The sequence below is a fragment of the Python bivittatus genome, unplaced genomic scaffold (assembly GCF_059951505.1).
Source record: "Python bivittatus isolate LINGU-HERP-01145 unplaced genomic scaffold, Pbiv_v1 ctg000780_np1212, whole genome shotgun sequence".
NCBI classification, from domain to species: domain Eukaryota; kingdom Metazoa; phylum Chordata; class Lepidosauria; order Squamata; family Pythonidae; genus Python; species Python bivittatus.
The window spans coordinates 1,464,494-1,488,122 of NW_028277108.1; the positions used below are offsets into that span (position 1 = coordinate 1,464,494).

At 41.3% G+C, this 23,629-nt stretch overlaps 2 protein-coding genes across 6 annotated transcripts in view; one reads left to right on the top strand and one right to left on the bottom strand.

Annotated features, from left to right (window-relative positions):
- Positions 1–361: 361 nt before the first annotated feature.
- On the top strand, positions 362–17,324 carry CCNJ (cyclin J). Of its 2 annotated transcripts, XM_088128938.1 has the most exons (6): positions 792–931; positions 1,514–1,620; positions 7,592–7,802; positions 9,344–9,643; positions 9,739–9,898; positions 14,558–17,320. In XM_088128938.1, exons 2-6 carry the CDS (start codon positions 1,552–1,554, stop codon positions 14,946–14,948), a joined length of 1,131 nt encoding a protein of 376 aa, XP_087985064.1. In that variant the 5' UTR covers positions 792–931; positions 1,514–1,551; the 3' UTR covers positions 14,949–17,320. The 2 variants fall into 2 exon arrangements, with proteins under 2 accessions (XP_087985063.1, XP_087985064.1); XM_088128937.1 differs by lacking the exon at positions 7,592–7,802 and having other exon boundaries at positions 362–931; positions 14,558–17,324.
- Positions 17,325–17,493: 169 nt separating this feature from the next.
- CC2D2B (coiled-coil and C2 domain containing 2B) overlaps positions 17,494–23,629 on the bottom strand; it is a 74,829-nt gene continuing 68,693 nt past the window's right edge. For 3 of the 4 annotated variants that reach the window (XM_088128934.1, XM_088128933.1, XM_088128935.1), the window contains one exon: positions 18,999–21,813. In XM_088128934.1, coding sequence (XP_087985060.1) covers positions 21,625–21,813 — 189 coding nt within the window. In that variant the 3' untranslated portion in view covers positions 18,999–21,624. Of the gene's footprint in view, positions 21,814–23,629 lie in introns of all 4 variants that reach the window. The other variant, XM_088128936.1, reaches the window with a different exon arrangement.

The window sequence follows — 23,629 nt, forward strand, 5'->3', positions numbered from 1 at the left end:
AATTATCCTTATTGCGCTGTACAGTCCCTAAAAACAGTATTTATTAGGCAATGCACCCTGCTTTATGTCTGTAAATACCACACATTAAACCTGTCTTGCACAGTTTACGTCTAGAGAGCAACTATGTCAAACAATGGATATCCTAGGTAGTTAAATATTAAATATTGTACAATTCAGCCCACTTAAAAAACGTTGTCATTATGTTTCTGGCGCTGAAGGAGCAAGGCGAGCAGACAATCTCTCCGAATGTTTAACCAGCAACACGATCCCCGCCTCTCTCGGATCCCCGCTCCCTGCCTTTTACCCGACCTTTACTTGAGAAACTTTCCTAAACTTTTAAGGCGCACCTGATACGATACATCACTTGCACAGAACGCATTCGCCTATCTAACCCGGCAGCGCAGAGGCTGAAAAAGCAAAGGCAGCTTCGTTGCAAACCGTGTCCTTGTTTGTTTTTTTTTAAAGGCAGACCCCTTTCGCAATACACACCTAAGCCCACTTGCACAAAACCCGACCACGTGACGCCCCTTGCCTTCGCCGTGTGTGTGTGTGTCTTAATAAGTCCGAGCGGCTACGGCAATTCAATTGGTCCAAAACTTCCTCGCATGTAGCAAGAGGGGTAAATGAAGCGGCGGAGGGCCTGTGGATGCTGTGCGCTGATTGGAGCGCGAGGCTTGCGCGGAGTTGTAAGGCGAAAGGAGATTGGTGGAGGCGGGGCCGCATGTGTCTGGCTCCCCGTCTTTGTATATACAGACTCGCTCGCCGAGCTCTTTAACAATGGGCGAGCGGGGCTGCTCCGCCGAACGGGGCTGGTAGCGCGGAAGCTCCCGAGGGATGCCGCGGCCGCCTTTAACCGAGATGTCCGGGGCGACGCTGGAGGCGGCTCTCCCGTCTCGGCGGCTGTAGAGCAGAAGCGGAGCTGCGAACTCCGGTAAGCTCGACGGCGGCTGGAGCGGCGCCGCGGGAAGAGGAGAAGCGCCCGCACGGGGCAGCCCCGGGCGGGGGAAGCGTGTCAAGCCCTTTGTTGTGGCGGCGGCGGCGGCGGCGGCGGCGGCGCTTCGGCCCGGGCCCCCTTCGCCGCCGGGAGAAGTTGGAAGTGCTGGCGGGACGGGCGGAGGGCGGGACGGCTCCGCTGGGCTGTCGCGGCCGCGCTCCCGCGGCGGGCCGATCTGGGCGCCCTGTCAGGAGCCGGCCCCGCTGCCCCGGGGAGATCTCCGCGGCTCCGAACCAGCCGGGCTCCTGCCGTCCCGGGAGGACCTTCGGGGAGCGGGCCGCGTCCCCGGCGCTCCCTGCCGGCGCCCGCCCCTCGGGAGGCGCGGAGTGAGTCAGCCGGGCCCCCCGCGGCCGCCCTCCCCGAGCGGCGGGGTCTGGGGCTCCGGCTGGGGCGGGAGGATTTCCTGCCGGCGTCTCGCAGAGCGGCGCCCGTCGCGGCCGCTTGCTGGGAGTTGGGGAGGCGTCCTGCGGGCGACGAGCTGCTGTTCAGGACGGCGCGGCTCCCCTTTCTGCTCCGCAGGCTCCCCGCTCCTGATCCCCTGCCGCCTCACCCATCCCATGGAGCTGGAGGGGCAGTGGTGGAAAGGACAGCTGGCTGCCGACATCCACCAAGCGCTTCGCTACAAGGTAAGTCGGCCGCATCGCCGGGCGCCCCCGCGTCGCCTTCACGCCCGACCCCGACGCGCCGAGTCCGCGGCCGGGCGGAGGAGGCAAGTCGGGCGCTCGGGGCTAAAGCTGCGCCTCGCTTCGCTTCGCTTCGCTTCGCTGATGCCCTCGCCCGCCTTCCCCTCCGAAGTGGCCGAGGCGGGCGCAGCCCTTTCGCCAGCTGCGGAAAGGAAGGCCCGCTCTCTGGCCCTTCCAGGCTCCCAGCTCTTGACTTCATTCTGAGTCAAATAATGAGTCTTTGCACTCCCAGGTGGGGGAACTGAGGCAGAAGCTCCAGGTGGGAACCAGTGGGGCTCCTTGTCTTTCCATAGGACTTGCTTCTGACGCTTCCTCCAAAGCCCTGGAAGTGATGCTGCTGAAACTTCCCCGGACTTCAGGGAGTTGTGGTCGCTTATGGGTTGTAGGATCTTGGCAGCCATCGCCCTGAAGTTAGTAGATCTTCCCAGTCAGCAGCCAGTCCCATTGACTTCAACTGCAGAGATAGGTAGCTCTGTTGGTGCAGTGGAGGGCAGTTCTGCCAACTTCCCTTCTCTCCAATCCTGCTCCCTGTCTCCAGGTGCAGATATTCCAGATATGGAGATCGGTGGAACGATTGTTTCTTCATGAGAAGAACAGTTAGGAAGCTCTGCTTTAGGCCTACTAAAACTTTAATTTTCAGCAGGGATCAAAGTAAAGATCCCATTCCACTCAAGGGTTTGTTCAGGGTGACGCAATAAAGCAAAAAGGTCCTCCCAAGGTATAGGATACTAGTCACTGCGAGTTGGATGGCATGTCAATTTAATAAATTATTATTGTTGTTGTTGAATCTACTTGCTTTTCCAACACCTGTATAAGTAAAAGAAAGGGGACATGTCAGATTTAAAGTTCGTTCAAAGCCTTCTTTTCACCTGATCTTTTTTTATTCTAAGGGCAGTTTCAGATGCAATTTCTAATCAACGAGTAACCCATCGGGGTTGTGAGAAAAGGTAGCTTATTTCCAAATCCTGCTGAGTACTTCTGCTGTGTCTCCTGTTCGTCTGTTGCAAATGCTTCTCTGCCACTTCGGTCACATGCCTAAGTGGCTTACAGCATAATACAGAATGCATTACAATAAATCCAAATTTATCAGAATGCTATAATAATACTGCCAGTGCAAGTTCAAGATAATCATAAAACCACAGCCTAACATAAACACGTACATAAAGGGACTTCTTTATTTGAAACATTTGGTCAGGCTGGAAAAATTTGTAGTCCGTATCCCTGAAGTTTTCCAGGCTGACTGACAGCCCCAGACTGGGTTGCTGAGCATAGTTTCCCAGGGCTGTGGCTTATCAACCTAAAAAATGATGACAATGTCATAGATGCTGGGTTACAGGAACAACTGTCAGAGAGACAGTTGAATGGACATCAGCAGCTGACTGCTGCTTTGCATCTTAGTTGGAAATTGCTGGTCTTATTTAGGTCTCTCTCCTTGCAGACAGATTGCAGTTAACACGCAGAGCTGGATTCAAAGGATCAGTTGAAATAATATTTATTGCTTTGCTGATGGCTGTAGAAGCAGTCAGGTTTTCCCCAGCACTGAGGGGTCTATGGAACTTTTACATAGTTTTTTCCTTTATGAAATACTGAGATCGGGAGTAGACATTGCACCAAGTCATAATAGTTTGTTTGTGTCTTATTATATTGCATGGATTCAAGCAATGATGGTTTATTCAATGAATCATAGTTAAGGTGATTTAGAGCAATGTGTTTACTAGGCCTGGGTGCAGTCATTTTTGTCTTATAAATGTTTGATTATCAGTTTCCGAAGAGACTCTGAGGCTTTTTAAGAAGGCTTCTGATGGATATTCACCAGGTGCAGCTTCTTGTCATTATGCTATAATGATAAAGAAAGCTGCATTAGTTAGGGCCTTGCTTTTAACAGAAATCTTTCCAGAGCAGGCATGGCAGAACCACCAGGTATAACATATCCGGTTCTGTTACTTGTGTAAATGTCTGAGTCTTCTCTTAATTCTTTGATATGTGATTGCCTCTGATCTTTAATATGCTAATTATCTTCCTAGAAGACTGTTTTCATACATGTGTGATTTTAGTTCCCATTGAGAAAGGGAACGTGTTCAGCTTTCACCTTGACTATAAGCCTATTTAACGCAGAATGAAATCTTCACAAACTCAGTAGAAGTAAATTGTCAGTATACCTAAGCCTGTAACCTTTAAAAACTTTATATTCTTTTTGTTTAAGATCACATTTTCAGAATCAGTGACTTAGTGCTAACCTATAACATGTCTTTTGTTTGGTGATGTTTATTCTGTTAGCTCGGAAATTGAGGTTGGCAAACCATGATTTATGGCTTAACATTGTATAAAGGCCATGTTGGTTTACCAATAAGCTATGACTTATCAAATCATGATTTGATTTATTGTGTGAAGGCAGTAAATAGAAAACCCAACATTTTGCACATAATCCACTCCACCTCCTTGGCTGTGTTTGCATTACAAACCTAACTACCCACATGTTGTACAAACCCAGTCCATGTGGTGGCTTTAAAGTTCAATAGGTTGTATGAATTCAAAAAATCAAGTTAGTTCCATTTCCAGTCCAGTCATCATACAGACAATAGAAATGTCGATCCTGTTTAAATTAAACCAATGTACATTCCTGAAACTTTTTATCACAAATTGTTTGTGATCTATTCATAAGTATTTACCTTTCTGCCTTCCCATCAGTTTGGAAGGCTGTGTTGGTCTCACTCTGTCTCAGTCAGATGCTGATAAATAACTTAATGTACAACTCTGACCTGAGAAATGTAGTTAGCCGTTGTATATTGTTCTTTGTTAAATCAATAGCATTATTTGAAGATGGATTTCTTTAATTATAGAGTTATCTTTTCTTCATTGGAAGTTTCTTATCCCATTTTTTTTTTCTTCAGATCCATGATATTGGTGTCTTGTTGACTGTTCTGAATCAGTCACCAGAGCAGTTATTTATTTCAGTTGATTGAATAAACTGTAATTGCCAGGGTTCACACAAACGTTTAAGCCATATGGTTTGCAAACCACAATGTTTGGTTTGGTACAAGTATGCTTAGCAAATCCAAAAGCCAGGCTTGCTTTTCAAATGAACGTTGCCTAAATCATGTATGCTCTTAGGCTGATGGCCACAAGTGGATATCAGGTGATCCCCAATGAAGTGGGGTTACAAGGTGTTTCTGTTAGGCTTCATTCATGGAATGGTACCAGGGGTCCAGACAATGTTATCCTCCTTTTGGAACTCTGCCTTGTTGGCTCACCATTTCTTCTATCTTTCTTCATAGTAGAAGAACAACAAAAATACGCTAAGATAAAAGACACAGAATGGCTGAGTAATATCTTACTATTGGTGGCACTAACAGCTAAATATATGGCAGTGCCCATAACCTCCCTGTGGCTTCTTGTGATTGTAGCAATACCCAGTATCCATCTTTTTGGTCTTCTGCAGCTTTCTAGATTAATGACCCACCAACTTATGATGCCTGATGGCATCGATTACTGATAGTTCCAATATACTTCCAGTCTAGCAGATTTAGATGCCTCTGAAGCATGAATTGCTTCCGAGCCAAGCAACATTCAAAGCAGAGTTCACTGTTTCAGTTACTGATACTGTGATTCATGTTAAACTGCTCCATCCAGTTTTCCAACTGTAAAGTGGAACTTAAGTAACTCTTTTCATTGCAGGGAAAGTGTGTGAATGAATATAATAATAGAAAAGTCCTGAAGTAGAGTGTCTAATGATGTGGAACAGACTAGAACAGTCTGCCCTTTCTATATCTAATAGATTGCTTATGTTCTGGATTATTAATAGAAGATGTGCCTTGTACCCAAACATCACAATAAAGAATAAAACTGAACTCTAAGGTGGTTTGTGCTGGTGGTGATGGAGAAGCAGAAAGTGCTCACCATGACAACTTTTTCCAGTGTTAATATATTAAGCCACAATGTGATTTCTTTGGTTTTGAATGGGTGAGCTCAGCCACTGTGATTTGTAAATGGATTTCTAGTTAACATTCTCTGTGAATCTGACCATTGTAATTTATTCAACAAAGCGTAACTGACTTGGTGCAATGAGCAGATTTAGGATTATGTGATGAAAAATCAGGTATCAGAGGATTAAGACATCTTCTCTCTTTTTCTTCTACAGCAATCTTTTGTTTCCTCTTAGCTCTGATTGGCTTTGGGGAGGGGGGATGGCAGGTATCAATATTGTCCCTGTCTTCCCAGTAGGACTAATAGCTGGGCATAGGAAGACATCTTAAAGAAATCGCTCCTGTGTTTCCTTCTGAGAATAATCTTTCTTGAAAATTGGAAAATCTAACTATAATTCTCAATATATTGGCCCTCGGTATTTTGTTCTATAATAAATCAAAATAGGTTATTAGCAGTGGGTTTGCATCATACAATCTAACAGGTTTAGCATTGATAGAAAGAGAGATGAATAGGCTTATTCAAGCAAAAAAGAAAGAAATCCATAAAACAAATGAGAGATACCAAAGACAACTTACGATTGTCAGCCCCACTAGGTAGATCAAACCAGAAAATCAACTCCACAGCAAGACTAGAACTATATTTTATTGAGAGGCTATAATAACAGTATCTTGCAAGTCTGATTGTGCTTTCACTCCCTTCTTATACCCCAGTGAATCAGAGCTGTTCACTTGGTCCGCTTTTGAATGTTATCTTGCTTCCCAGGACTTGAAGAATGCTTCAGTCCTCTTTGCCTGGGTAATAGTTCTTCCATGTTTCTGTCAAAATCACTTCCCTTACTCTCTGCAACTATTAGCAATTGATTGCTCAGACAGTATTTCAAATTTAGTAAATACCTAGCATTATCTTCTTCAGATCAGTGCTTTATTCAAGGAGAACTCCCCCCAACACACACCCTTGACCAATTTTCCCTTTGGGTTAGAATGTCTTCGTTCAGATCATTTATAATGATTCAATGCAGTTTCACATTTCAACACGTTAGCATTTTGCTGCAGCTTGACCTCCTGACATGGAACTGAGATATTTTATTTATTTTATTTATTTATACATAGATTTATCCCCGCCCATCTCCCCACAATGGGGGACTCTGGGCGGTTTACATCAAGTGAAAACAATAAATACATGATTAAAATGTATAAAAAGACAAACACATCTACACAGATGGAAAAAAGAGAAAGAGGTAGATGATATGGTTACTATGCACTTAGCATCTCCATCCACTTCTCCCCCCAAGATGGAAGTGTTGATGCTAACAACAACCATTTCAGTTGCCTACCCCTTATGGCTTGCTGTCTCAGTTATTGCCAGCATAGTAATAACAGTAGTCAAGGGAAACTCAAGTAACTTTGAGGAGCAGTAACAACTATGCCCAAAGATGAGTGTCAGAGTTCATATCTTCCTGCAATTCCTTTCAACTGTTGTATAGCTCTAATGTCTGTGCTGCACCTGTTGTTGGTATTTTTAAAGGAGGGACTCAACTATAAATCCTGGGGATCTGAACTCTAAAACTTTTTGTATTCTCTTTAAAGTATTAGGGAGATTAAACAATGAATCCTAGGAACCTCAATTCTAAAATGATCTTAAATATATTGGGTTTGGGGATCTGCTTATGATATAGAGCCTGTTCAGTGATTATGCTGAATGCTGTGAACATTTTTGTAACTCGCTTGCTGAACACGTTCTATGGTTTTTAACATGGTTTTATATGTTTTGTTTGATTTTTATTTGTATTGTGCTGTTTTTGTTGAAGTTTTTAATGGATGTGAGCCACCCAGAGTCACTTATGTGAGATGGGCAACTATACAAACTGAATGAATGAAAGGAATGAATTAATCTTTGAATGTAATTATTCTCAATGCAAGGTCCTATATAGCGGTGGCTGTACTTTTTCCTTCTTCTTTTTAAACGCTCCACCCTATTATTCTCTACTTAGGAGCTGAAGCTACCCTCTTATAAAGGCCAGTCTCCCCAGTTAAATCTGAGAAGATATTTTGCAGACTTGATTGCCATTGTGAGCAATCGCTTCCGACTCTGTCCTGCTGCCCGACACCTTGCTGTTTACCTCCTAGACCTCTTTATGGACCGTTATGACATCTCCATTCAACAGCTACACGTGGTTGCTCTTTCCTGCTTGCTTTTAGCAAGTAAGTTCAAAGCAACAGGCTCAACAGGTAGAAATTACTTACCCAGACTAGAAACCAAATAGTTTAATCCCTGACATGTTGGGAATGAGATACTAAACCAGCCATCCTGAGACCTGTCCCGGATCCCATAAACCCAAGTTGTTTATTTGCTAAGTCGCAAGGGTTTCTGAAAAAAATGGATTCTATAACTTTGGGGGCAATATTTGCAGAGTCATGTTATACCAAACTTAATTTGTTCTTAATATGTTTTGCAAATAAAATGTGATCTGCCCAAACTCAGAACTTCTTGTCTTTCACACATTATGGTATCTTTTATTCTTTTGATCCATTATAACAACCTGTATTAGCATATTTTGTAATGGTTACCATATCCCTGATTTCTAAGCTTAAGGTGTTCATTTCTCAAACCTACAATATGGCCTGAAACCATACAGAAAGCTGCAAAATATTAAAGGATTGCACAGGATGTAAAAAAAGCTAAGCTAAGGGTGCAAAATGTGCAGCTCAGGGGTCACGTGCAGCCCACACCAGCATCTCTTTTGTGGCCCTCAGAGTGATTGGGACCAAAAATGAAGAGCTCTCCTTGTACTTTTGAGAGCCAGAGGTTTAAGGAGTAATAAAGTTCAGATGCCCATTTCAGCTCTTAAAACTCCTGAACCCTGCCCCCTCCAAATGGGCCCTGCCATCACCCACTTTTGGAATGCAGCCCTAGATGCCAGAGAAAACTGGAGCGACCTGGGCAGTGATGGAAATTGCACCCCACTGCTGCAGGTTTGCACATTTTTCTAAAGGAGATTTGCTTTGTTTTGGCCTAGCGTGTTTGCTGTGCTTTGCAGATCATGCCTTGCGGCTTGGCATTATGTATGAACTCAGCCAGTTGTGGGTCGTCAACAAACCAAGGTTAATTAAGCCATGTCTTAGTTTGATAGGTGGATTCAGTCGATTAGCACTATTCTAGAGTCATTCTTCTTACATTCTGCATCTGCATTGTATCACCAACTGTAGGCAAAACGACCGGTGTCAAACATTGGACTAATTAATTTCACAATATGCCCAATGGCCCTTGTAAACGATTGAAGTTCTCAAAAATGCACACACCTGTCCCAAATCTGAAGGCTCTTTTGTTTTAGGCTTGAAAACATGGAGATCAAAACCATTTTTTTCAGTGTGTCATTGAGCCTAAGTAAAAAAGGAATTGCTTCCCACCTAATGAATAGCTCTGATGAACAGAATCCAATTGTTTAAAGGTTCCAGCTGCCAAGCCTTGAATGAGAGAGTGATTTGAAATGTTGCCGCCAATCTGGCAGCCTCGATCTGTTATCGTTCGAGATGATCAGAGTGTATTAGTGTGAAACGAGTCCAGCTGTGCTACCACCTCTGCCAGAATGCACTTTTTGCCAAAATACTTGACGGCTAATTAGTAGCTGAGTCTTTTTGGAGAGACAACTCTCCCTTTATAACATCTAGCACTAGGTGGTGTTGTTGTTTTTTAATGATTTCTTGTGCTCTAATGATATTCTACCCATTTCGTTTCTCTCCAGGTAAATTTGAAGAAAAGGAGGACAGCGTGCCGAAGCTTGAGCAGCTGAACAGCTTGGGCTGCATGACTAACATGAGCCTGGTGCTAACGAAGCAGAACTTGCTGCACATGGAACTTTTGCTGCTAGAAACTTTCCAGTGGAACCTTTGCCTCCCCACAGCCGCTCACTTCATAGACTACTATCTCTCGATCGCCGTTCATGAGTCAGACCTCCATGACGGATGGCCAATGGTTTGCTTGGAAAAGACCAAGCTGTACATGGCAAAATACGCCGATTACTTTCTAGAAGTATCCCTGCAAGGTGCATTTTTATGGCTTTCTTCAAACTCCCCATGGTTACTTAGCTGCATGGGGGGTTCCTGTGTTTGACTTAACTGTAACCCTCTGTCTCTCCAGATCACGCTTTTTTAAATTATGCCCCTTCGTTAGTGGCTGCTGCGTGCGTGGCTTCCTCAAGAATTATCTTGCGTCTTTCTCCAACGTGGCCGGTGCGGCTCCATCGCCTTACAGCATATTCCTGGGATTTTCTGTTGCCGTGTATTGAACGACTGTTGGTGTAAGTGTTCGTGATGGTTTTTCTCACTTAATCGCGTAGCAGGTGCTTTCATGAAGTGCAGACTGATGGCTGGCAGTAACGTGATGCGTGCAGAAGTGGCTATTGAGCTTCCAAATGCTGAGAGCGATGACAGGGTCCCTGTTCTGTTCCATTTCCATTTTGAATGCATGCGTGATGCCTACATCTAGCAGTTACTATGCATTTCTCTCACTTCCCCTCTCTTTAATCCAGGGGCTTCTGCAGGTATGCTCAAGGAAGTCAAGGCGGCAGCCCCAACTGGGCGATTGCCCATTAAAAAAATGGGCGGAGCTTCAATCGCACTGTCAGGGCTGCCATTTTGACCTTTTTTTTTTTTTTTTTACCATACCCTGCAGACACTGCTGCTTTAGTCCCAAATTAAAACTAACTTCTTGTGTAATGTGGTATTTACCCATAGGAAAGTGGATTTTCTTAACAGATCACAATTTATCTGTGATGGGAGTCCTCTTACAGTTGGGGACAAAAAATAAAAGGTGCTGTTGAAAACAGAGGAATGAGCAGGAGGTCCAGATGCCTGCTTGAGCTGGTTGCTGCCCGGTATGGAAGTCTTTGAAGATCAGCTCTTACTTAGGAATAATAGTTTTGTAGGACCTAAACAGAGTACTTCCTTTTTTTCCTTTGGGGTTGTATCATTTCTTCTCCTTGTTTGATCTCTATCCAGTTTTATTTCCACCGTTCTCTTTCATTTTGATGTTTTGTTGATTCTGTAGAAGGGGGGTGTGAGGCTGTATATTTGTATGTTTTGGTATGTGGGAGAAAACAATTGACACAGAGAGATAGGGTTTAATTGTAAATGGGACGCCTTATTTTATAGGCAATTAACAAGTAGTTCACTTAACTTTTGTGTCCGGGCCTTCCCTTTTTCTCGAGTGTGGCTACTGACAGGAGCACAGGCATACATGAATGTGTAACTCTGTCAGATGCACACACTTATTGGCAGGGAGGTAGGGAGGTGTGGAAATCTCCAGGACTGGGTTCAGCTAGGGTTAGCAACCATAAGTTGACAAAGTAGGGAAACTGAAGGATTTTTGTCTATGTTCATCATATTTTTCTATCTGCTTTAATTGGGGGTGGGGAGGTGCTTTTCTTAAAATTCAGGTCATCCTGGGTAAATATCATGGCTTGATTAAGGTAACTGAGCATTTTGAGTTTCCAGAGATGGAGCCAACAGGAAAATGTTAACTCTACTTCTAGCTAAGAACCAGGGCTTAAAATGCCTTTCTCTCCTACAGAAGAAACTCTCTCCCTTCAGTCTTATGCTCTGCTCTCCAGGAAAAGCTACAGGCTTCATTTTGAGGGCCGGGGGCGGGGGGGGGGAGGAAAGAGAATGGAGCAATGTGCAGAAGCACTGATAGCAAGGGCTACATGGTAGATCCAAAAGCAAACAGAGAGTGGTGGATTTTCCCCTTGCTCCTTCTGTTAGCCAGCCAGCAGAAAGGCTGAGGCCAAACAGGAAAACAGCAACAACCAGAAGCGATCAAATGGAGGAATAGGTGAGTGGTGGCATCAGCAATATGGCAGGACAAGACCCCCACCCCCAAAGGATAAGGCATCATGCTGGCTGGGGAATTCTGGGAGTTGAAATCCACATGTCTTAAAGTTCCCAAAGTTGAGAAACACTGGTGTAAGGTCTCCCTCTATTCTATCAGCATAATACCAAACAGCAACAGGAGAACCAAAGGACACTGGTGCAGCAGTATACTGGGGGGATAGGCTTCAATAGAAGAACAAGAGATGCACCAGCCAGCCTAGCAATGCCAGCATGGTGGCTCAAAAGTTTGAGGAAGACTCTGGTTGGACCCTCTCTATTCACGTAGGAGTCCCAATAAGCTTACTTTCCCCTCAGTTGAAGCAGTTTCCAGAGATGGGCTATTGGCAATCCTAAAACAGCCTGTTGGAACAAGAGGCAGCTTCTAGTCAGGTGGGAGGAAAAGGGAAGCAGTCACCTTCACTTCCAGAAGCTCAACCAGTGAGTCTTATTCTTCCCTATCTTCTGCTTACTCATGATAGCCAATAACGTCCTAGACTCGGTGGAACTGTCAGAAGGCTACTTTGGCTTCCTATTCGGGCCATCCCATTGGAAGTGATCCATTTCAGCTGAAAGCAGGAACAGTCTCTGTTGAATCCTCCATGGTTTCCAGGAAGATGACTTCATAGTAAGTTTAACCACTCAAACAAGTCCTACATCTAGGGGTCACCAGGGACATGGAGGAAAAGAAGCTGATTCTATCTTAAGAGCATACTCTCAAGCTTCAAGTAACTATGAAAGAGATACTAGCATCCAGCAGGCCAGCCGGTATGATAATTGCAGGGCATGATGATTGTAGTACTGTACTGGATTCACTCCTGTGGGTGTTTCTACTCCAGAGAACTACAATGGCTCCTCCTTCCACTTTAGGACCAAATCGCCAGCATAATCCTTCTGCCCATAGTGATGTCAAACATGATACCCATACCTGAATTGGTGGCTATTCTGAGCCAATCTACCAAGGCGGATGTCACTCAGAGAGTTTAAAGCTATAGGGTGAGGAGCCCATTTTCAAAACAGGTCAGTGCAGAGAATGTGGTCCTATTATGAGAAAACACCACTGATTAACCATCTGGAGCTGACAGCAATATGACTGACTCTGAAAACATTATCAGATCAGGTAAGCAGGTGCCACTCACTAATGCAAACAGGCAGCATTGCAACAAAAGCCTATTTAGACCATTGAGAGAAGTCTATATCAAGGGACCGTCAGAAGAAGAACACACTTCTAATAATATGGATGAAGATACATAAAGGCCCTTCCATGCCACAGCAGACTGGTTGAATTACCAGCACCTGTCACGAAGAGGATGGGTACTATGTCAAGAGGTTTTCCACAAGATGAGGACACCCTTCGGTTGGCAGCAGACAACAAACAAGTGAGGCACTTCTCCTGGTTCCAAGATAACAGAGAGGGTCGATGTCTTAGTGGAGCTATGGCCAAAAAGACTGCTCTCTACACATTCTTCCTTTTCCACAGCTAATCAAGGTGAAGCTAACCAAGCTGCTCAAGTGATGGGTAATTCTAATTATTCTACTTTGGCCCAAAAGACTCTGGTTTTCAGCACTAGCAGAGATGAGTGAGGAACACTCACGGCACCTCCTGAAACATTCAGACATTTTATCTCAGAGTCCAATACTACACCCACACCCAGAACAGCTACAATCATAGGACTGAAACTTGAATGAGGACATCTCCTAAGCACTAATCTTCCAGGCTTAGCAATAGGGACTATCATGCCTTCAAATAACCAGCCACAATCAGTTCGCACCCTTTTAAATAGTGATGCAAAAGACAAAACTAATTTCTCCAGTATTAGGGATTCTTGCACTATTGGGCTTCATACAGGCAGGACTGGAGAAGGGCTAGTGGCAAATACATTGCATAAATAGGCATCTTATCTTAGGATCTGTTCTGTTTGATGGACAAGGGACAACGCTTCCAGTCACCACAGTATGTGCCACTTCTCACTTCTACTTTCCTACATAGGACTCAGGTAAATCCCTTTCCTGTTGGCTTTATCGTCAGTGACTAAGAATGAAAGTTGGACTTACTGTGAAGTATCTCTTTGGCCACCAGAAGATGTACCCAACATTCCCTCCATACTTAGGAGAGTCTGCAGATGTGCTCAGAAAGTTTGAGATGGCAGCCTCCGTGGTGCAACCACACACAAAAAATGAGCAGAGCTTCAGGTGCACCACCCTGGCCACCATCTTGACTTTTTTTTTTTTTTTACCGTACTCTGCAGACGCCTCTGGGAAGAAGGTTAAGAGAGAAAGCAAGCAGCCAAGGATCAAGAAACTGTCTTATGCTGAATGTTACACAGTCGTCTTCTATTCCCTTGTACTTTTGCCAGTGACAAGTGTTTGTTGTTACAGTGATATAGTCAGTAAAGAAGGAGTTGAACCACACTCCACTGAAGTCAATGCTTGTGGCTGAAGGGAGGGTTTGTTCCACCAGGCAACAGAAAATCTTAAGACCTGCTTTCTAGCTAGAAGAGGTGCAGTTGATCTTTCCTCTTAGGTCCATCTACCACCTACCAGACAGGTGCTTCATGGTAAGTCCAGCTCCTGTACCAGATTATGTTGTTGTAAGAAGATTGGCATTGAAATTTTGTTTCAAAAGCACATGAACCATTTTTTGACTTTTGGATCAAGCTAGTTTGGGTTAACTTTCTATCAAACCATATTATTTCTGGTGACTACTGTAAATAAGCTTTCCATATGTCTTATTTTAGAGATCTGTTTATTTATGAAAAAGTTCATTTTAAAACAGCATATGCAATTGTTTTGCAAATTGTTTGTCTAAGTTGTTAATGCTGATATTATTATATCCTGTTCTGGCTATCAAATCTAGGGCCAGGATCTAAAACAATGCTGATGGTCTCTTTGCTGCACGTAGTGGTATATATGTTTTCCCTAGATCTTCCTTGTATCAGAAGCGCTTACATTCAAGAAGAAATATTGGCCCATTCCCAACAAGCATGAATGGAAAAAAAAAAAATCCTCTGCTTGTACATGGGCTCGGATGAACGGTAGATTTCAGCCTCGGTAGTAAAAAAGAAAATAATTATTTTAATTTTATATTTTAGCGCCCATGATAATGATGTAAAAGAAGCCAACAAGCAAAAAGGACAACATAGTTCTCAAGCTGCCCATAACACTTTATTTCAAACAACCAGTCTACCCTCACAGCAGCACATACCCCATTATATTCAAGCTCATCAAACACCTCTACCGTATCTTCAAACAGCACCACAAAACTGTCAGCCGATTATGTCAAGCAGTCATACCTCAGCCTACCCAATGCAGACCTGCCCAGCTGGTTTACAAAGTGGTGTTCAGACTCGAGGTCATATACAGTCTTCTGGAATGTCACTAGCAGTCCCTATAGAGGTGAAGCCATGTTTAAATGTCTCCTATAATCGAACCTATCAGATTGCTGGACGTTACCCTTGTATTACTCCATGCTTTGAGAGGTGACGACTACAGCAGAACTCTTTGTGTTACTAGTGTTAAATAAATAATAGAGGACAATTTTTGGTCCTCCTAACACATGGGAAATGGCTGAAAGAGAACACCATTTTTTCTTCCCAAAGGTAGTTCAGTTGCAGAAACTGCAAACGTAAGAACATACCTACTAGCAGGATGTTATAATAGAGGAAGATGGAAAAAATACTTCTGCACACAGGAGTTCTACATGTTGGACTTAAAACATACTCTTAAAACTGTGTTGAGAGCACCTGTCCTGACTGCAAGTTTGTCTTCCCACGAAGATGAAAGATTCTGCATGATTTTGAAGACACTGCTGCTTCTACTTATCTCTGTGCAGTATTGAATAAGATACTAAACCATTAAAGTCCACTAAGTGCCATTGCTTTCCAGAAGATGGAGAGGCAAGTGGGAGAAGAGAACCTCTTCATCTAATGAGCAGCTCAGTTCTTTAGACATGCCCATGGATAAGAACTTGTATTTCAATGGCCTTGGATTAATGTTCTTCAGTCTTCTACTTCAAGTATTCTTGTCTTCATTGAAACTATGTAGAGATAAATTATCCTACCAACTCAGGGAATAATCAGAAGCTACTGTGATACAGGATAGATATCATTTAAATAGTTATCTTGGGTTCTGTTCCTCAGGGTAATTGTAGTAGTAAATACCAAAGGGAGTTTAGATGCTCATCCAAGTACTCCCTCCACCTAAATGTGCTTTGCAATGAGACAGAGAAGAATAGGCATGTTGTATTTAAAGAAGCCAGTACTATACCATAACCAATGGAGTATTGTTTGCAATTTATCCTGCTTTATGCAACCAACTATTTGTGTCCAAAAAGTTCTATTTTCTTTTTTCATTGTATTGATTCCTGGCTTCAAGGTACAGTTGAAATGCTTACAAGAAATAAAGCCTTATTTATGATGGCCACAGAGCAGATGAGAAATGGAAATTCTCACTCTTCCAGGACAATTGTATTTCTATTTCCTCTGCCACATCAGCTGCAATTCAGGTATTTTTATAGGGTGAGCTAAGCAGTCACAATTAGGGTGCTACATATGACCATCAGAAGTGTCTTTTTAAGTTCTTACATTCTGTCCTTACCCAAAGCAGAATTACTTGAGCAAATAGGCAGTAAAAATTTTTGAGAATCTTCTCGCTAGCATTCAATATTAAGGAATGAATAATTTGATGTACTTATATCCAGTGATCTGTGAGTCAGGTTTTAAGAGATTACTGAGAATGGAGGTGATAGAGAACCTGAAGGTCGACATTAATAATACAGACCTCCCCTAGTGAAAAAGGGACCATCCTAAATGGTTCTTATTTAAAGGAAAATAGCCTTAAAATGGCTCTCCTAGAGCTGACCATGCTATGAGAAAATATTGTTTAATTTGGAGGAGAAGCTATCCTCTGTGGTGGTAATTATTTTATGCCATAATATATTTTGTGTGTGTCTCCTTACAAAAATGGGGAGTTTTGAGAGAAAGAAGTATAGCATCCTGAAAACATACATTTTATATGCTAGGGAATGACATGCTACTTCTTTCCTAAGCCTGTTTTATTGTTACTGTGTTTCCCTTTGCATGTCTAAGAGGGGAAAAATTGATTAGGTAACAGAGTTGAGTGTCTGAGGTGTCTTCTTACATGATGTAATTTCTCATGATTTCATTTTATGTGGGGATGAAGGACTGCAAAATACTTCAGAAAAGGAATTATACTTATTTCAATTTGCAATACAATTCATAAAACACTCCATACTTTAACTACCTCAATAATACTTTGAATGTACAATTTTGTGGAGATCCACAACTTGAAATAACAGCACATTGTTTCTAAAATTTTTACGTTGCCTTCAGTTTCATCCTCCATATATGAGAGAGCAAAGTAGACATCTAATACATCTGAAAATGATCTTTCAGGCCTTTACACTCAAACATTAGCTAATAATTAACACTGGAATTGTGGTGGGAGAGGTAATTTGTCTAGTTAAAACAGCAAAGCTCACATAAAATGGAATTATCTTATTTAAGGTATTTAAGTCATTAGACTTCCTTGCTAAAAATAGATCCACTACTTGTTACTAGATTTGTGGCTCACTACTTTTTTAATTTATTATTTAGCCTTTTGAGTTTGATGTTATAGATTAATATTGGCAATAGAATATGCACTGTACAACATTTCCTATTATAAGTATTTGGTCAATTTTCACTGAATCCACACACTACTGAAGTTCCTACTGCAGGAATTAAAATGTGTGTCATGATGAAAGAAATACACATTGAGAAAGAAAAAACCAGGTGAGTGCCATGCACTCTTTTAAAAATAAAAATAGTTTTGCGTAACTTGTGTGTGTGCTTGAATAAAGTTACATTCATAATTATTATATTGCCCCGCCTTCCAGGTTTATTTTCGACTATAATAATACAACAGACATGAAAAGAAACAGGAAGAGGTTGTTTTTTTTTAAATTATCAAAAAGTCTGAACTCTTGTACTTCACTAATCTTCGTTGTCCGGAAAAGACACAAAGAAAGAAATAGAAAATGATCATAACTATGAATGATACTGAATCCACATACACTTTCTGCTAGAATACTCTTGAAAACACAACCATATAGAAAAATTGTTTAGTTGTATTTTAATTCTGCCAGGCAATGCTATTTGCACTATTACATGTAAGAAAATACAGTTACAGGAAACCCCATTCTTTTTCTTTGAGCAAAGTCCATATCTGATTGGGCGCAAAGAACATTACTGAAAAAAATGACACCTCACCTCCAAAAATCAATTCCCAAGTTGGTGTATGTTGACTTAGACATTATTCTAAATTAAATTCGCTATAGATAAATGCAGACATGGAATAGTATGTATCTGAAAAGGAATCATTAGGGTATGAAAATTATGTGCTTCATCTTTGCTCCAGCAATTTCCAAAGCACCACTTTCAAGGGGTTTGCACAGCTCTGAGAAGAATGTTCAATAATGTTGGCATTGTGTCATTTGGGGTTAAAAACCTAGATGCAAGGAAGATGTTAAGTCTCTCTGACCTCCATTAGTGGCCATCCAAACAGAGGAGTGTGCTGCTGATAACATTTTACAGCGAATTCACCCTACTTGGTGACTTCCAAGTAAGCAGTTAGGAGAACTAGTTAAAAAAAACAACTAAATGCTCCACTTACATGAATTAAACTTCTAGGTAGGGTCTATATACTACTAGATGGCCATATCTGAGTTTGCAACAAGCTTTTGTTTTTGTTTTTGAACTGCATGAATCTCAGCAATCATATATGTCTGAACTGTAGTGGCATACGTACTTAACTACCTCATAGAGGTCCAGTTCTCGAGATGCTTGTGGAATAGGACATTTATTTGCTATGGTTTATATGACACTCCTTCCAGAGGTCTGAGCAGCTTACAGCAACAAACTAAATACAGAGAAAGCACTGAAACAATTGCCAACCACTAATAATATCCATCTCAAAAGACAGCATAATCTAGCACATAGTGGTTCTAGAATGTAGTATCTATCTGCAGTTTTTAAAGTAGCTGCCTCCTTTACTGGAATTGCACAGCTGCTTTAAGGAGTTGCAGACAGATACTCTATTCATGCTCCCATGGGCTTCAAAGCACCTTTTTGGAACTGAATTTGAAACATTGCACAGCCCTATTGTGTAGCACCATTGGGTATATGGTGACATGTAGAGTTTATAACTTCAGAGGAAAAAAAATCCAAAATATTTGGCTATTAGTTGTATAGCAGCCATTGCCATTTGTCAGTAATTGCAGAGAACATCTGCATCATACAAGACAAGGAACCATATCTATAATAACATTAGTAATTCATACAATAGCTAACACAGAATGTGTATTCTGAACTTATTTATAAAACTCATCCTTGTAATTCTGATTCAGATTATGCTACAGGGGAAGAAGTGTATGGCAAAACGCCAATAAACCATCAGCAACTCTCCTTTTGTTGGTGCCTCTTCGTTGCAAATATGAAGATTGGGTAACTTCAGTTCCCTTTAAAAGGCCGCCTTCTCGCCATGCAGCAAGCAGTCCTCTCCGAATCAATGGGCTGTGTTCCCTGATTGTGTGTCTGACTGGCCCAACAATCTCTGACCAAGTGGCCATCCTGTGCAAATGGTATAAATTTAATGTTAAGGTCAAGATCACAAGATTGTAATTGTAGCCCCTTTGCAGCTCACAACTATGCTTCTTAGCAGTGCAAGATGCCCTTAAAAAAGACTTCTTTTTTCTGCAGTACCCAGGCATCTAAGCAATATTTTATCTAAAAAGATTTTCTGGATTGTCATCAGAGGGATGGATTCTTTATTACTATACATATATACAGAAAAATCAAACCTGACACATCATCTACACTAAGAAATAAATTATGCTTTGAATGGATGGGTCCAAGCAGTATCATGAAGTATTCTTGAAGTTATTAATAAACCATAATCGAAATATTGTTGGTTGATGCAGAAATTGCAGTCATTTTTCAATTTTATATCATTGATAAGCTTTTCTGGAAGGTTCAGAAATGTAGATTATTGAATCATCTTGGAAGCATATTGTGTAGCTGCATTTTTTCTACTGAACAATGATCAGTTGACTAATTTTTATATTTCAGAATTCTTTGACATAAAATATAAGCACATTTCAGTATATTATAAAGAACATCAATATAGAGATCAGTACAGAAATATTTAGCAGTCGTGATATTATCTCGTTTGGCTATATTAAATTGTGTATAAGCTTTGAGCTTCCACTTCCTCAGTGCTGCTCAGAGGAGGGGTTCAGCAGCTTTGCTTCCACTTTCAGTTGACAAGGATTTGGGGTTGTATCTGGGGCCTTGACTGTAGTTAATATTAACTATAGTTTAGGAAAATGAACCAAATTGTATTATAAATCTAAGCTAAGATTAACCATAGTTTGCCGAGGGTGTGAATTTATCCAATAAACGTACTTTAAATTTAAACATAAAAGGAATGCTCATGAACTTTTTTTTATCCAGCCTTTATTATTTTTATAAATAACTCAAGGCAGAGAACATACCTACTACTACTCCTTCCTCGCATATTCCCCACAACAACAACCCTGTGAGGTGAGTTGGGCTGAGAGAGAGAGCAGCTGGCCCAAAGTCACCCGGCCGGCTTTCATGCCTAAGGCGAGACTAGAACTCACCACCTCCTGGTTTCTAGGCCAGCACCTTAACCACTGCACCAAACTGTCTCTTATTAACTTAATGGTCGTTCATAAATATTAAACCAGTTTAGCACTCCATTTGAACAAGGTTATGGGTACTGACATTATGTGTTAGATTAAATACAGTAGAGAGCTAGGGAAAATATTTAATGAAATAGAGGTAGATTCCAACTCCTTCCATTTGAGCTAATCTCCACAAATATAAGACCACTTTGACATACACTATCAATATTCTGTATTATGCATGCTTCATGAATCTACATGTGACACCCCTTTAATATAATGTACCTATTTTAATATTATAAAGCTTAAGCTGAAAAACCTGGTTACTGAACACATGCACGCATTTCTTTCCACATATGGCTCTGTAATCAGACATTATGACTTACTGTGTCAACCAAATCTAAATTGGCTGCAATTTCAGACTTCCTGAAACTGGGACTTGTAAAGCACTTTTGTTATAAGTTAAAAATATTTGGCTTTCAGAAATCTAAAATGGCCATTTAGGGTCCAGACTGCAGAGTAAGTCACAAATCTTGATTAAAGAGCCACAGACAAGGAGGGTAAGATGTTTGGACACTCATGGTATATCTTTTAACCAGCTTTTTGTAGAGCTTATAAGAACACAGGCAATGTGTATATGAATGTTTACCTTACAGAATTAAATTTCAAGATACGGGTTTTATTCTATTCGCACAAAGATAAACCTCAGGATACGTCATATTCCCATATCCAAGTTCCTGATGGCCCCAACTTTGATGGCCTTTCATAAGGCATTAAAAAAATTGGCTTTTCCTCCAAGCAATGGACCAGGTAGGTAGCTGAGCCCATTTTTAGGGGATTATTGATATGGGTACGTGTGTTGTCACAGGCGTGATGTGTTTCAGTTTTTGTTGATGGGCTATTGTTATTTTTAACTTGGTGTTTGCCACCCAGAATTGTATAACAAGCAGGCAGCCAGTTTAAATAAATGAATGAAAGTTTTGCAAAAGGCACTTCTACTATCCTATAAAGAAATGAGTGCTGAGTTTGTCTGGATCCAGAAGTTAAGCAGAGGTGGGCCCAGTCAATAGTTGGGTGACAGGCCATGAGAAAATCCAAGGCTGTAGATTGAGAAGTAAAAAAATATCCAAGAATACAGCAATGGCAAACTTCTTGTAGACTGTTCCCAAGATCCCTACATGGATGTGTCCATGTAATTGTGAATTTACAAAAAGACACAGAATACTTTTACATGTTTAAACTTGAAATATATTTTATTAGATTTTTCTTTATTATATTTATAGAAAGAAAAATCAAATAAATTTATTACTTTAAAAGAATGAAGTAGCAAATAGGTTTTTTAAACAATGTTTTTGACTAGTTTCTTACCTACAAGAACAAAAATTCAGAAATCACAAATATCAAACTCATGGATGCACTGAATAATTCCTGAAGAAGCTTGTCAGTTACTACTAGTTACTGATGACAAACCAAAGATACTAAGTAGATCCAAACAGATAAAATCTTATTTGGATAAGGATGAATATACACAGCGAGAGCAAATTCTGTATAGGGAATTTCTGAAGAATGAATTCCTGTCTGATAAACAGCCTCAATTATTGACTGGATATCTAGGTATGGCATCTGTAAAGGAAATCCTGTAACCTACAAAAAAAGAATTTTAAATACTTGTTTGAAATAAACATGGCATCAAATCCAAATATTACACATTTGCTTATAACAGTACTGTTAAATCCAAAATAGTACAAACCAAGATAGCCTATAAACATATTATTCTAGATATAATTTTTTATTACAAATTACCATTTTCAATATACTAATTGAGTTTAAAAATAATCTTGTTGCAATAAAGTATAATTTAAAACACAGCCAAGCCAGGAAACATTGTTTCAGATTCGAAATAACAGCTAATATAGCAGATGCAAATTTAGACACCCTTTCAGTAAGTACTCTAATAAATCTTTGGCAGAAATAACAGCTTCCAAATGTTTCTTAGCCAGTCAAGCCTTTCTAGTTTTGCTTTTGGAATCTTTTCCCCACTTCTCCTTGGTTTAGCCATCTGCCAGAAGCTAAGCCTCCTTCACCTTCCACCTCTTCCAGCCTGAAGATCAACTACCTGGGCTGAGTGAAAGGGCAGGAGATGGGAGAAAGGAGGCTCTAATCCTAGAGATCAGCTGCTTTGTAGGATCCCAGACCTGGAGCCTTTGAGAGAGTTCATCCTCCCCACTGCTTCAGGTGCCTGCCAGCTGTTAAAAAGCATAAACAACACTGGATAAATGCAGGGTGGAAATGGTGGCAGGGTGAAGTGCAAGAAAGAGGGCTGACCCTCTACCCATACCTGTCACCTGCTGTTCCTTTTTAACCCCATGTTCAAAAGAAGTCAAACAACTGGTGAAGAGCATCTTGTCTCATTGTGATGAGGCCTGGTAAAGTCAGAAGCCTCCAATAACGCTTGAAAATAAGCTGTAGAACTAGGAACCATATTTATCTTGGCTAGCAGAGGGTTATCAGGATGAGATCTCACAGGTCTTGATGAACTTTGGCTATTAATCATGTAAGAAGTAGAAAGGGATGAAAGATGTAGCAGACTGGTCCAACAATTACAGGAAGGTATAAAGTCACTAGAGACTGAAGACAGGACATTATTCACTGTCTTTCTTTGGTGCCATGAAATAACATGAATGGGAACCAACATGACCTTGGAAGTCAGGAACTAGTTGTATTACTCCTTTGGACAGGAAATTCTGAATTTGTTCCTTGAAAACTGGGGACAGGACTATGCAACAAAAACAGCGTAGTAGAACTAATCCTTGATATTCTTTTTATAGCTCTTGTGAAGATAATTGGGATGCAACTCCCATGCATCCTAAAAGAAGGTCATAAGTAAAATCAAAATAAAGTGCTTCTTGGATTGTTCCCCCTTATTCCAACTAATCACCCTCTGGGGGAGATGGGAGGCATTCAAATTTAATAAATTAATTAATTAATAAACTCTGCTAATGGGAACCTACATTGAAGAAAACGGAATATGATGCCCTGACTTCTAGGCTGTTTCTACCCAGTTTCCATAGAGAAGGAAAGTTGATACTGGTGATGAGGAAAATCAACTTTTTTCTAGACTGAACTTTGAGTACAAAGTTCAGAATGCAAAAATTCTCATGTAATGTGCAGTAGTCCACATATTCTTTATCTTCAGTTTTTTTCATTGAATAGGCTCCATAAAATGGGTCCTGCATTTATTTTGCAAATTTTTGGATAAGCCAGAAGAGCAAAACCAGGCATGCCTCCCTGAAGCCATTGATCTTACTATGATATTGGAAGAAGACAATATACTATTTATCTATTAATTTGTTGCCAAGCCAAGTGGGAGGCCCCTTCATGGATCACTGCCTTGTCGTGGCGAAGGGGCTTGCGTAACTCAGTGAAGCCATGAGCTATACCGTGCAGGGCCACCCAAGAC

Coding starts and splice junctions, on each gene's coding strand:
- CCNJ (XM_088128937.1), top strand. CDS start 624: ATGAAGCGGCGGAGGGCCTGTGGATGCTGTGCGCTGATTGGAGCGCGA. Junction 932..1,513: donor AAGCGGAGCTGCGAACTCCG/GTAAGCTCGACG, acceptor TCTGCTCCGCAG/GCTCCCCGCTCCTGATCCCC. Junction 1,621..9,343: donor ACCAAGCGCTTCGCTACAAG/GTAAGTCGGCCG, acceptor GTTTCTCTCCAG/GTAAATTTGAAGAAAAGGAG.